The sequence below is a fragment of the Salminus brasiliensis genome, chromosome 9 (assembly GCF_030463535.1).
Source record: "Salminus brasiliensis chromosome 9, fSalBra1.hap2, whole genome shotgun sequence".
NCBI lineage: Eukaryota > Metazoa > Chordata > Actinopteri > Characiformes > Bryconidae > Salminus > Salminus brasiliensis.
In genome coordinates, this window is record NC_132886.1 from 19349846 (window position 1) to 19364116 (window position 14271).

The 14271-nt window shown below is 40.3% G+C and overlaps 1 protein-coding gene across 6 annotated transcripts in view; it reads right to left on the reverse strand.

Annotated features, from left to right (window-relative positions):
- The window catches only part of dysf (dysferlin, limb girdle muscular dystrophy 2B (autosomal recessive)), a 93357-nt gene that overhangs the window by 64203 nt on the left and 14883 nt on the right, over window positions 1–14271 (reverse strand). For 4 of the 6 annotated variants that reach the window (XM_072687702.1, XM_072687699.1, XM_072687701.1 and 1 more), the window contains exons 3-18: window positions 14115–14206; window positions 11565–11670; window positions 8664–8784; window positions 8060–8277; window positions 7288–7416; window positions 6397–6459; window positions 6254–6304; window positions 6029–6059; window positions 5312–5427; window positions 4411–4537; window positions 4214–4317; window positions 2626–2694; window positions 2493–2536; window positions 2275–2357; window positions 860–892; window positions 507–622 (exon numbers count right to left, since the gene is read on the reverse strand). In XM_072687702.1, coding sequence (XP_072543803.1) covers window positions 507–622; window positions 860–892; window positions 2275–2357; window positions 2493–2536; window positions 2626–2694; window positions 4214–4317; window positions 4411–4537; window positions 5312–5427; window positions 6029–6059; window positions 6254–6304; window positions 6397–6459; window positions 7288–7416; window positions 8060–8277; window positions 8664–8784; window positions 11565–11670; window positions 14115–14206 — 1503 coding nt within the window. The remainder of the gene's footprint in view (window positions 1–506; window positions 623–859; window positions 893–2274; window positions 2358–2492; window positions 2537–2625; window positions 2695–4213; window positions 4318–4410; window positions 4538–5311; window positions 5428–6028; window positions 6060–6253; window positions 6305–6396; window positions 6460–7287; window positions 7417–8059; window positions 8278–8663; window positions 8785–11564; window positions 11671–14114; window positions 14207–14271) is intronic. The other 2 variants (XM_072687703.1, XM_072687700.1) reach the window with 1 other exon arrangement.

The window sequence follows — 14271 nt, forward strand, 5'->3', positions numbered from 1 at the left end:
AGGCTCTGCTCCAGGCACACAGGTGCAGTTAATTTCTGGACTGATTAGGACTCCACTTAAGCTCCCCTCCTGTTTTGTGTGCTGGTGTGGAGTCTCTGTGACTTTATCTAATCTTGGTGTGCTTGTGTTGCTAGTTGGGTTTACTTGGCTGCTCTGCTCTGCTTGTTTTTGCTACTGGAGTATGGATTTGGCTTTGATGTACCTGCCTGCCTGTGTTTTGACCCCTGCATGTCCTAACCATGAGTTTTCCCTAAGCCCTAATAAAATACTTTTGCACATGCAGCGTGCCTCAACCACTTGGTCACAGACCTAGTGCTTAGCCTTGTAGTTCCAGCAAAAATGCTAAAGAAGCAAAGCATAGCATGATGGATGATCAACTATCACCGTTCTGGCTTTGAGAATAAAATGCAGTTGTTAATAACAAGCAACAAATAAAGTTGTTTTCAAATAAAAATAAATAAAAACCAAAGCCATGCTTAACAACTTCTTCCAAGAAATCCCCTTACCTTGCCGAGATTGAGGGCCTCATGGGGGTCTGAGAAGGCAGTGAACTCTCTAAGACTTCCATACATGTTAACATAACATGGGCCAAACGTCGGCAGGAAGCCCAGGCTGTCATCAACTAAGATAGAAATTGTGAGAAGAAATTAAGATCCGTGTGCAACATTTACATTTTGCCTTACGTTAGCACAGACATTTGAAGCAATAAATTAAGCTCAGCTTTGGAGCTTTTAGAAAAGCTATGTCTACACTACTGCACCCAGCTGTCCTTTGGATGTCAAAGGATGATGCGGTATGAGCTTTATGTTTATGTAAAGTGAAAAGTGTCACACAGATACAGTATGAAAGAGAAACATACTGGTGCTTTGGATGGTCCTGGGGGGCAACTCGTCTGAATGCGTAGAGAAATAAAGGATAGCTTTTAGTTTTAACAACTGCTAAAGAGGATGACTGCATGCTCTCGCTTGTTCCTGAGTTAGAACTCCAAACAGTTTGTTAGTCGATGCAACACAGCAAGGGTGAGTGCAATGAAATTGCAGTGGCATGAAGGTGTTCGTAAGAGCTAATGTAAACAAAAATCTCTAACTCTACACTATTACTGGACTGTGAGTAGCATAGGAAAACATGAACAAAGTGGCCACACAGGAGAGAAGAGGTTTGAGTGTTAGTTGTATAACATGACTCAAAATCACACAGTGAGGTAAAAGAGACTGCTGTCACCCCAGCCAACTTCTTTGGGAAAGCCTGAGAAACGGCTTGTCACTAAACAAAGCACTTACAAAGCTTCAACAGAACACCACACTTTATGTTAAAGCTCATTTTACAAACCCAAACCAAGTAGCATGTTATTATGCATACAAAGTAAAGTAACAGAGTTTGGCTAGACGTTAACAAGGTAACATTTCCTAATATTGGTTAGGTCCCCCTCGTGCTGCCAAAAAACAATGACCTATTGAGGCACAAACACAAGACCTCTATAGGTGCCCTGTGGTCTCTGGCACACTAGCATGAGCAGCAGATCCAGCCAGGCCTCCATGCATAATGAACCTTGGCCACCCACAACCGTTCTTGAACAAGGTATTAACTACTTCTAATTCTCTGATCGAGAGAGGCCTACAGTTTGTCCCTTAGATCCATACACTTCTCCATTCACCTGCTACAAACACATCAACACAAAAACTGACTGTTGACTTGCCTAATATACAGTAATCCAACCCTTGATGGGTGCGACTGTAACGAGACTATACATGTTATTCGCTTCACCTGTCAGTGGTTATATTTAATGGTTATGGCTGATTGGTGCATGTCACTATTGCTGCTGATCTGAGGCCTCTGCTGCTGTAGAACCAACCCCTTGTGGTACATCTTCTCTTTTGTAGTAGTTAACTTGCAGTTAGTGCACAAAAACAATCAATCGATGTTTGCAGCAATAACCATTTGCGATAGGAGCATTTCTCATTCCAGTCTATGTGAAAAGGTCTAGTCAGGTAGACTAGTGGTCCTTGTCTCATTCCCTCATCATGACAGTCACAGTACTGCTTCTGCAGACTGTCCAGAATGTCCAAAAAAGAAACTGTAGCATGTACATGCACATTTCTCACAACATGACAATAAAACTTAATGGAATAAAGCTGTATACATTCTCAACACTGGTTAACCCAAACTGACAATGAGAAATTCCACAAATTGTTTCCAACATGTGGACAAATTACCTTCAAAAAAGACTATAACTAGCAGAACTGCTATGAAATGCATACTTCACTAATCACTTACCTTCTATTTCCCCTCCAGGAGCACAGATCTTTGACATGCACAGGTGTGTGGTGCCAATGATGTCATTGTGGCTGGCTCGATCCCTGCCGGAGATTAGGATAACATTGCAATGTTAGAAAAGGTTCCTGAAACAGGAGCGGTAGAAAACTCTAAAATGATTGAGAAAATTGAACAACGTCCAAAATAACATCTAACATGAAGTTTAGAAACACACTGACCAATCTAAAATGCGTATCCTCATCTTCTCACACATTGATGGAAACTGCAGGGAGAAACAAGAAGATTGGCTAGAAGCACTGGTGAATATGACCAGTAAGCTAAGACGAGCAGCAGATGTGTAGCTGGTCCTACCCTGATAGGAAGCGTCAGACTTTGGTTCCACTGTGGATTGGCATTCTTCTCCAGTATTTTACTACACATCTGTGGAGAGGTACATATTGTCCCACGTTATCAAACTACTCAGGAAAAAAGAGCTAATCCAGAATCAGCCTCATCATTAATGACATAGGTCAGCAAAAAGACTGCAGTGTTCAGGTCATACTTACTATTAGAAAAGGTGCATAGGCTAATATTTTCTACACTCTAAAAACAGCTGCATTTTAATATGTTCAGCGTTGTTTAAATATAGCACAGAAAACATGCTGGGTTCTTGTAACTCAGCTGGTTGAGTTCAGTAATTGGGTTGTTACAATGCTCTGAGGTCTTTTTTCACAATGACACGTTTAATAGTAATAATGATAATAATAATAAACAATAATCATCATCATCATAGAAATCATAACATTAATAAAACTGACTTAGCTTTAGTTTTGTTTAACCTGTCGTAACCCGTCAATCAGCCACAGAGACAACAGACACCCCTTCCTTACTCACATTCATCATCCAACCGCCACTTAAGATGGAATGAGAAAACTACAACAGATGCTGGCAAGTAATATGCTTTTATCTGCAGCCTTTCCTTCAAAACATTTACATAAACAATAGTGAAAGCCAGAATGTGGAGCATGTCCCTGAGGTAACTACTGTTAATTTGTTTTTTTCATACATTTATTTTCATATTTTTTCCATTAGTTACTCATAATTACTCATTACATTTACATTACTCATTTAAATTAATGAGAAGATGTTACCTCAAATTTGTGGCATTTCCAAATGTCCTCTTAGTCTGTAGCTGCCGTTAGACATTTTACTAAGCTTTATCTTATGTAGCTAGCTAGCACCTCATGGGATAACTAGTAACATGCTCATTTCACCCTATTAACCCAACTGCTGTATAAGGTAGTGACAATAAGAGAAATCTCCCAGCAAAACTACCCACACGGCTGAATACAGAAATAAGGAAGTGTGGGAATGATATATCATAATTATGATTATGCCTACCAGCTGTGCTACTGTATTCTGTATACTGAGTTTCTGAGGTTTATTTAATGCCTGACAACAGAGAATTGAAAATCATATCTGTCAGTAAAGAACTTTCAAGATTAAAAGCATCCACATGGTGCTAGACTAAATCCAGTAAAACAGGCCTAATTATGCTGTCTGTAATGTGGCTGTTCAGCATTTAAATTATAATAATATCCATGATATGCTCAGATATGCTGTGACATAATTGATCACATTACCCACAATATATTATATCTTATACCTTATTTTTCTTAATGTGGTTCATATTGAATTGCCAACAAATAGGCCTTAAAACCATGTGCATTTTTACATGATTTGCAGCATTTTCATTAGGACATGCTCAAATCCAGCTGAAATTTGGTTGAAGCGCCTTCTGAGGGTTTAAGGAGGTTTCATTTAAAGCTGCAATTAAAGCTGACGCAAAATTTACTTCTAGGAAAATAAAACAGTAAGTCTTGGTAAACTGTACGCTATCCGAACAAAATCAAAGGACATGTAGGATAACTTGGCATCTTGTGTAAGGCTACTATTGTACCGTTTTGCCAGCAAAGTTAACTTCCACTAATGGATCCACCAGGTTTTTTCTGTTGGAGTCAAATCCCAGAAACTGCTTCATGCCATCCATAAAGGCATCGTCCACTAGTGGAGGAAAGAAGAAGGAAAAAATCAAAAGATGCAGACACTAATGCTCACACATTCACACACAGATGTGTCACAGGTGATGACACTCACTCTGAGGTAGGTCCTCTGCTCTGTAGACTTTGAGAGTGAAGGTGGCTCCTCGAAGAGTGAGCCCGGCTGGCCTCAGCAGATTCGCCTCAATGTCCTCCTTCTCCTGAACACCTTCTTTCTTATCCATCTAAGACATACACAGTACACACAGATACTCACAGAATTCAAAAGTACTCTAATTACAGGCATGCATATGTTAGGGCACGCCTGGTCAAATGACATGATCTGTAGTGAACAGAAGTACATTTTCAGAAATTTACAATTACTGTGTATTTGCTTAGTTCAACATATTGTGGACACAAAAAGGGGCATGTACAAAGATTATTGCATGTTTAACATTTCCCCCCTATATGTTACATTTAGTATATAAATAGAGTGTGCTCTAAAATGTGTAGAAAAAAAACACTGTGTTCAGGAACATCGGGGGCATGAAACCCTAAAACACTTTTTTCAGAGAGACATGCTTACAGTATGAAATTCTTGGCTTATTAATAGCGAATGACATACCATCAGCAAATTTTGGCTAAAGCGTTCTAATGGAACAGTGGTTGACTAACTGATAAATGACTGACCAATCCTGGGCCACAGACTAAAAATATAGTAAATCTATGTATAGTCTCTATCAGGGCTATAATATAATCACAAATGCCAAACATTTTCAAAACCAGTGCCAGTGTTTGATTTAACTTTGATTGTGCTTCACTCAGATACCCAAAATTGCTAGCTAACACCTCTGAAGAACCCAATAAGGCAGCAGAAACAAATGCTGCACTCCATTTCTGTAGAGGATTGTGTTAAATTCTTTTAGAAAATCATCAGAACGTGTACTTTGGAGAGTTTTACAAAGAAAAAGACTGAAGTCAAACCCAATTCCACTTGATAAACAAATATTGTTACTCACTGGTGGCTCATCACCTGCAGCCAACACGAACATGCTGACCTTCAGATAACCTCGAGCCCCAGCAGAGAGGTCATCAGGGTCTGCCAGCAATAACCACTTCCTGAGAATAGCATGTCCTGCCACAAGAATGCCATATGAATCAGTTCTAGGTTATTTGGTTAAAATCTATTAGACTATTAAACTCGAGCTGCTACTTATTAGTTAGAAACTACTTACTCAGTCATTCATATTAAGACCCATTATGTAACATTTATTATTAACTATCCAGTAACTAGACATTTAAAATGTTACTCATTCAAAAGTGTTTTGTTAAAGGCAACTGTCATTTAAAGGTATGGCAACACAAAGATCATTCAAGCCTGAAATTGTTCTTTGCATTGCAAAATGATGAACAAGATGGACAACCAGTTGGGAACAAGTGGGAAACAAACATCACACAATTGTCAAAGAACCTTTTTGGGGAACATTGCATAACCATTTTGCTAAGAGTGTCCGAAGGAAAACAAAAGTGATGTACTTGAACGTTTGTAAGAAACTGAAATGCTGGCCCACATAAAGAACCTTGCAATTCAGTTGCATCTACTGTATCTATCATACTAATGTAGGTCTTCAGTGGTAAGCCACAAAGTGAGAGTTTCTGGTGCATGTTAATTCAATACTTCAAAAGCCTGAGGTAGAAAGCAGTCCACAGTCACAGCAGGACCCTGCAGTACTCACTGTGTTCATTATACACCATGCCAACATCCAGCTGAGAGAAGACAAGAAATAAAAACACAGTCAGTACTATTATCAGCTCTACATGAAACAACACGCACATGTCTCCTACAAACCAACAACAGCAACAGAGTCAAAGACGCAGAGAGCAGAGAAACCACAGCAGTGCCATTTCAAAGCAGTGAACAGTAGATTAATTAAGAAAGTAAGAAAACAAGCACACACTACCTTGAATTCCCCAATGACAGAGTCTGTGCGTAGAGACTTGGAGTCAAATACCTTAAAGAGGACATAGGGATAAATCCTATTCTGGCTTTTATGTGTGCTTAGCTAGAAGACTCAAAAGATTCAAAGATGACTAGTCTACTTACTGTTATAAATATAGGCTCATCAAAGAGATCTGAGGGGGTCTCATAGAAGTTTAGGAAGAAAGTCTGGTGCAAAGAGAGCAGATCATATTTTTGCATTGAGATATAATACTGTTTTACTGCATTGTCACAACATTTCATATCAGCAAACTGGGCTGATATCAGTAGACCAGTGGTCTTCATCCCTGCTCCTGGAGAACCGCCTCCCTCCCAACCATATTCCACTACACTTGCACAAATGCAGCTACAATTACTGTCTTCAGAAGTTCTTGATTGGCTGAATGGGGTGTTAGATTTGGGTTGGAGTTGAAACCTGGAGGAAGGTAGCTCTCCAGGAAGAGGTTTGAAGACAACTGCAGTAGACAAAGCTAGATCAGATATTGTTGGGAATAAAACAATGAATCCAATCCGATTCTGTAACAAATCGAGCCTTCTTTAAGCAGTCAAGGAGTTCTGTAATTGCAGACTGTGGTCAATCTGTTTCTGTGCATACTCTGTTAGCCTCCCTACTTTCACCTTGTTCTTCAATGGTCACGACAGGAACCACAGGACTACAAGGCAGACCAAGTAGGTAGGAGTGTCTAATGAAGTGGACAGTGAGTGGACACAGTGTTTAAAAACTCCAGCAGCACTGCTGATCCACTCATACTACCACCATGTCAGTGTCCCATAATAGCTGCCCTGTGGAGGTCCTGTGGGGTCCTGACCATTGAGGAACAGGGTGAAAGGAGGCTAACAAAGTATGCAGAGAAACAGATGGACTGCAGTCTGTAATTATAGAACTACACAGTCAGTGGAGTTACAATAATAGGCAGAGTTCTGATAATATTCAGATATGACTGTGTAGACGTCTTCTCCTGAATGTAAGCTAATAAGCAAAAAGCAGTTCTTTACCTCATCAAAGAATGGATTATTGCCTTTCTTGATGCGTGTCCTCTTTGTCTGGCCCCCTACAGTCACCTTGACGACAGGTTTTATGTTGATTCCAGGAAGCTGTCTTCCCTCGATGATTCGCACCCGTACCTAAACATTGCACACAGCATTTTTTTTTTGTTAAAAGCAGCTTAGATTAAAGCAAATGCATGACATTATTTAGTGGGTTTAACTAATTCTACTAGTGCAAACATTGCACATTAATAAAAAGCCATTTCTGCTACAACTGACAATTAGTCTTCTACTGAAACAATGGTCTGCTCAAATTACCGGATTCAAATGTCTGTCTGTGGCAGATAAATAAAATACTGTCCTTCAGTTCATTTAATGTGTTAATGTAAAACTTTTTATTCATGTTTTTTATTCTTGTTTTATTATTTTCTGTAAAATAATCTTCTTTAATAATTAAATGATTGATGAAATGATTAAACTCTAAAGTCGTAGAAGTATTTACTTGTGAATCTGACTACAAATATCAAGTGGGATGCAGGTGCGATTTAATGTTGTGATGTCTTTCCATCCAGAACTGACACTGGCTGCTGCCACAAGGGGGCATCATTTCTGAGTCCTGAAAGTCAAATAACTGCACAAGACTTATGAGCCTGATGCATGCATGGGAGCTACTGTGGTCTAAGGTGGGTAAATATGCTGCACCCAAAAGAGCCTATATGCATGAAGAAGGAGTGAAAGAGCTAAATCTGTGTGACACAGCATTGCACATAAACACACAAACCTGGAGGTCCTGGGGTTTGTTGGGGAGTGGGGCTTTGTTGTGGTGCTGTTTCTTCTTCTTTAGGCCCTGGTTAAAGGTTGGAGGGGCTTTTTTAGGTGGAGCTGTTGGGACCCCAGTCTCTGGACCCTGAGGTCCAGGAACAGGCTCAGGTTCCTCTGCAACCTCCAGCATCATCATGCTCTCTGTGTCCTCCTCGCCCATAGTGTCCAACGAGAAGACTGTACACATGGGATACGCAAGGCTCCGTGTTATAAAAGGCATTATCTTGATTCTGCAAAGCCTTGATTATCTACAAATATAGTTTTAGTGCAATTTAGTTTATAAGCAGCTTCAGAAAAAGAAGCCTAGTCCTCCTAGTAGCCTCTGTCTAGCTAAATGACACGCTTCATCCTCAGATGTATCTCCGTCTTATCCGGGAAATCTTTCCTTTATTGATTTAACATTAGCCTTCCCTAATACCACCAAATCCTCACAAAGACAGAATGCTCGGTCTGTATGCCTCTACACACCCACCTGTAATCAGATTTTAGGGCCTCTATCTATACAGCCTGGATGTTAAAGTGTATGTGTGTGTATGTGAGTGTGTGCCTTGCTGAGTCATTACCTGTGACAGTGTCCAGTTCTACAGGAGTGCTGCTGTGCTGGGGCTCAGGCTGTGGAGGAGGCTGAAAGATTGGGGCCATGCCTGGGGGAGGGATGTAGGAAACCTGCAGAGTCACTGTGGCCTGCAGGAACACAGACAATAACACAGGCTACTATTAGATGAAGTTATTAGATTAAGTTGTGTATAATTGATGAGCTTTTCCTCCGGTAGCCTGCAAGTGTCCTCCAACAGCAGGACAGATAATAAACATAAAAGGAGGTAGAGACAATGGCTATTAAAAAATAAATAAATAGCACAGTAAGTCATTTTCATAGTACACTAGGGCTGATTATTTCTTGATTTCTTGAAAGTTTCTTGGCTTAAATGAGCATTTAAGGGATCACAACACTTAAAAACTACTAGGTTAGGTAACTTGCAAGTGTTTCTTGAGTATACAGTGCCTAAACACCCCTTGGATGTTTTTATTCCTTTTATTGCTTTTATAGTGGGCAGTGGTGGCTCAGCGGTTAGAGCGCCGGGATATCGATAACAGGGTTGTGGGTTCGATTCCCGGGCTCGGCAAGCTGCCACTGTTGGGTCCTTGAGCAAGGCCCTTTACCCTCTCTGCTCCCCGGGCGCTGGAGTTGGCTGCCCACCTCTCTGGGTGTGTGTGTGTACTCACTGCCCCTAACACATGTGTGTGTGTGTGTGTGTGTGTGTGTGTGTGTGAGTGTGTGTTCACTACCAGATGGGTTAAATGCGGAGGACACATTTCGCTGTACAGTGCACACTGTACAGTGACAAATACGTGCACCTTTACTTACTTTAAATGGAATCATGGTCAATATAATTTGGCTTTTTTTACAAGAATGAATTTACCAAAACTTTTATGTTCAAGTGAAATCTGATTTCTACAAAGCAATTAAATAAAAAATCTATTGTAAAATGAGTGATTAGATGCACCTTTGGCTGCAATCACAGCACTAAATCTGTGTGGATAAGCCTGATTCAAGCTTGTACTTCTGGACACTGCAATTTTACTCTATTCCTCTTTTCAAAACTGCTCAAGCTCTGTCGGGTTGCAGGGGTTTAGAACCAGCCCTTTTCAAGTCCAGCCACAAATTCTCTAATGAACTGGGCTGGTCTGAGGTTCTGGGCTTTGATTTGGCTGCCCTAGAACATTGACCTTGTTGACCTTTAGGTTTTTTGTAAATTCTTGTCAAAAAAAGGCAAATTATTTTGACCATGATTCCATTTAGAAAAGCAAAAAAGGGGGGTACCCTCCAATGAGGGTAACTTTTTATAGGCACTGTATGATGCCAGTTATTTTCTAACCAGCTGGTGGAATGATCTTCCTTGCTAGCCACCAGCTAAACACTAGGGTCACCTACACTTGAGCATGTGTTTTGACCCATCTCAGTAGCTGCCATTACCATCTTAGTTATAATAATGCCCACCTCCTTTCACAAGTGAGGAGAATAACCACACTGTGGCATTATATAAGATTTGTGCCACAACTGTAGAATGGGTGGGAGTGAGAAGGGCGTCGCTGAGGTTGTTTTTGCACACTGTGTCCCGATATAAGTGTAGTACCTGGCCACACACCCTCCCACTTTCCTGCAGTTATTTCCTATGGTCAGGCTATTCCAGAGAACACGGATACAAAACAGCTAAGAGGGACAACTCCACCTTCTCCTTTTCCATCCTTCAGCATGAAGTGGCAAGACGCACAAACACGCACACACACAATGACAGGAAGCAGCACTTAGATGATGGCAACACAGCCAAGTGAAAAGGGGTTGTGGAGAGAGACAGAATGTGAGTGTTTTGTCAGCAGGTTAAGGGTTGGGGGTTGAGGTCTAACAAGAGGCTGGAGGGATTCCATTACCAAGAAAATGATGGAAAAATGATGACAGTTGTTCATTCATGTTTTTAATTAGCTCAGAGAAAGGGGGAATTATGAATTGCAAATGAATAAAACACAAAAATAAAACATATTATGTCAACAGTATTTCAGCTTTTATTTTGGTTACGTTGAGCAATTAATTATGTGAATGTAATAATTGATATGTTCATTTGGAAATCATGTGCACAGTTTTTTTTCAGGAAGGATCTTTGTCTCATACTTCTGTTAAAACACTACTAAATGAGGCTATGTTTAAATGATTTCATCCATATTTAATTTAGTTTACATGTGAGGAGTATACTGTGTTCAAATTCCTAACAAACTATTCATACTATAATCATATGTTTTGGAATATATTGACAACATATAACAAAGTAATTAATTTCATGATGATGAGCTTCAGTAAAAGGCAAACGAGTCCTTATTGCCACTTACAGTTAGACCTGAAGGGTGGGCTAAGGAAAAGGGGTAAAAAATACAGGGCGATATAAGAGCTGGCACTTGTATCCGGGACTGGGTGTTTCTCGTCTCTTACATAAGCAGTGTTAAAGGGGGAAAAAACATGTGCTGCTATTTTTGCATCACTCTGAGGAAATTAAGAGTGATTTATCACAGAGAGACGAGCACACATTATGAGAATGAAGAGGATCTTTAAGAGTTACTTTCACTTCGTTACACTTTTCAAATGTAGTTATGCATTTTAACACATAGTTAGTTGTACTAATAATATTCAATTTCATTAAATGTACTTTCTATATCAACAGGTTAGAGCTTGAACTTCCATTATTTTACTCATTTGTTCCAAAATCAGGAAAGATTAGTTTCTCCCGCAAAATAGTAATAAGTCTGATCCCACTCCTTTTCTGCTTATGAATACAAATGTGATATAAAGAGAACAGAGTTTAATCACTTATTTAGATGAGGTTGGAGTGAGAAATAATTAACATACAATCACAAATAAAGCGAGAGAGCGAGAGTGAGAAAGAGTGGGAGAGAGCAAGAGAGGTGATACTCACCCCAGTGTTGTTCTTCTTGGTGTCAACTAAGGACACAGTGAAGGTAGCTGCGAGGTTTGGGCAGTTCAGCACATCTCTTAAAGAAACACGACATTCTCCCAAAAATCTGCAGAATTAACACACACACACACACACACACACACACACACACACACACACTAACACACATTAACATTGTAAAGACATAAAGGTACATTACAGAATATATGTGATGGCTATTAGACCAGCAAAACAAAACTGACCAGCATTGGACAGATGTTTCAATTGAATTCAATATTTCTTACTTCACTGTGTCCTTGTTGTACTCTGGAGGAGCAGGGCTGGGCTACTGCATTACAATATCTGCATTTTATTGATTGTACTGCATTATTGCCCTAAATTTCCTGCCAATCCTTCCCCAAATGGGCTGCTTGAACACTTGGAGTTGAACATTTTCAACATTTTACACTTCATTTAAACACAAACAGCCACCCAAGACAAGACATCATAAAACGGTTGCAGTCCACAAGAAGAACAAGCTGTCTGCAGTTTGAATTTGTCGCATGAAAACAGTTGCATTTTTTACTGTTATATCACTATTTATATCATAATGACTGAATCATTATTTTTCACAATGCCCCCCTCTTCTTACACCTTACTTCAAACTCAACTCAGCACAGGTACAAGGGAACTGTACTGAATACTGCAAGATTACAGCACTAGGCCTGTTTCATCATTTTAGCAGATACAAGCCCTCCAGTTGGTTGGGTTGGGAACCATCAACACAGTTAGGAACTGAGGCAGAAATCAACCAATCACATTCTGATAAACAATATATAGAAACAGTTTCATCTGGAAAACCTCATCACTCAAGTCCTGGATACACTACTGACTATGAATACAAGCCACAGACTAACCAGGTTTCCGTCAGTTTTTGGAAAAGAGCAAAGGGAGCCCTGTTTCAGGAATCTTTACTGCTAGACTGCCACATACAAGGTGAAATACATGCTACAAGTAAATGCTTACAAGTACAAAATACAACCAAACATGGGATGTATTTCACAAGCTTTAAACACACATGCATATACAGAACACATACTACAGGTCCAAGTGTGTCAGACTGGGCCACATACTTCACTGTCTAGTCTCCCTGTCTCAACATTCCTCTTGCTCTTGTCCTCCTCCCCACTGAAACACTTCCAATGCTTCTACAAATCTGTGTAAATAACGGCCACTCTGACAAACACTGCTTAATTATTTATGGTTATGTCGGCCAGCCTGGCCAGTCACTTCCCCTCCTTTGCCTCTTCCCTTCTTTTATCTGTCTGTTTGCTTTCTTCTAAGGTACACTAGCACTTCTTATAAGGTTCGTCTTCTCATGTGATATGTGTTACAGTAAGTTCCAGAAATGCAAGTAGGTTCTAACTCTGTTCTTGCTACTGGCCGATGATAAGGTGAGACTAAAGACATGAGACATAGCAGCTTGAGACCAGTGAGTCATGTCCTGTGAGCATTCCCTTTCCATTTATGCCACTCTTCCTTCCTCTTGTCTCCTTCCAGTCTCAAAACACACCAATGGATCCAAGACGTCCTGAGTGACCTTAAACATTCCACAAAGTGACCTTCTTTGAGTAGAAGTGCCTCTGCAGAAGAGACCAAATGAAGCAGCTCAGGGCCAATTGTGCCAGTTGTGGTGATTTTACCACTGTTAAAAACTGAGGTTTTAAAAGTCTAAAAGCCCATTTTAGTTCCCTGCTGTAACACACCTGCCGCAGTACGGGAGGAGTACAAGTGTGCTTGGTCATCAACAAATAACACATGCATAGCATGGGTTCCCAAGAACTGGTGAACATGCCTAATGGAACAAATCATTACTATTAGTTAATACCATGCCTTTAATGGGCCTTCTCTTTTTGAAATCAAGCACATCAAGGAAGCACAACTAAGGAATCTGTGGAGAGTTACGTCAGTCATCCCAAGGTTTTCACCTTTGGAATGTGTCACATTTGAGGCTACCATAACTAGCTGATTCCAAGCACAAGTCAGGAAAGTCACAAGCCAGCTCAGTATTGCCTGTGGGAATAATCAGGAAACTGAAAGTTTAGCTAATTTAGATGTTGTTTCTCACCATCTGCCACAACCCCCACAAATGCTACTGCTCGTTCCACACATTCCACATCACTCCAAACACAGTTTTGCAATGTTCTAAAGTGATTGTGTTTTTCCATGAGCAGCCAAACAGAGCAGAGAGAACAAGAGGAATATTCCAAAGGTCAGCAGGTCAACCATGAAAATGGCCATCTTTACATCAGACGACCCTACAGACATTAGCAACTGTTGGCCTTGCAGTACAGTGTGATGAATTCTGAAGGTCACTACTGGTAGCAGAGCTGACTGATCTCAATAACAGCTGCTTACACTGCAAATTAAGCTCCAGCTGACATGCAATTTGAAAAAAAAAAAAATTGCATGCTTGTTTAAAGCTCATACCATACTGCGTCAAATGGTCTGCTTGTCCAAATTAGTCTCGCTTATGCAAACAGATACACATTTGGACACACTCACACATACCTGTTCCTTCCCATTTTTTCATGGTCCTTAACGACCACATGCAGTTCGGCTGTAGAGTCTAAGGGCACTCCTTTCAGCTCCCATTCAAAGCCCTGAGAAAAAAAGCAATTGTCAGGAAAGAAAGTGTCAGAGGGAGATGAATGTGAACTGATGCCAG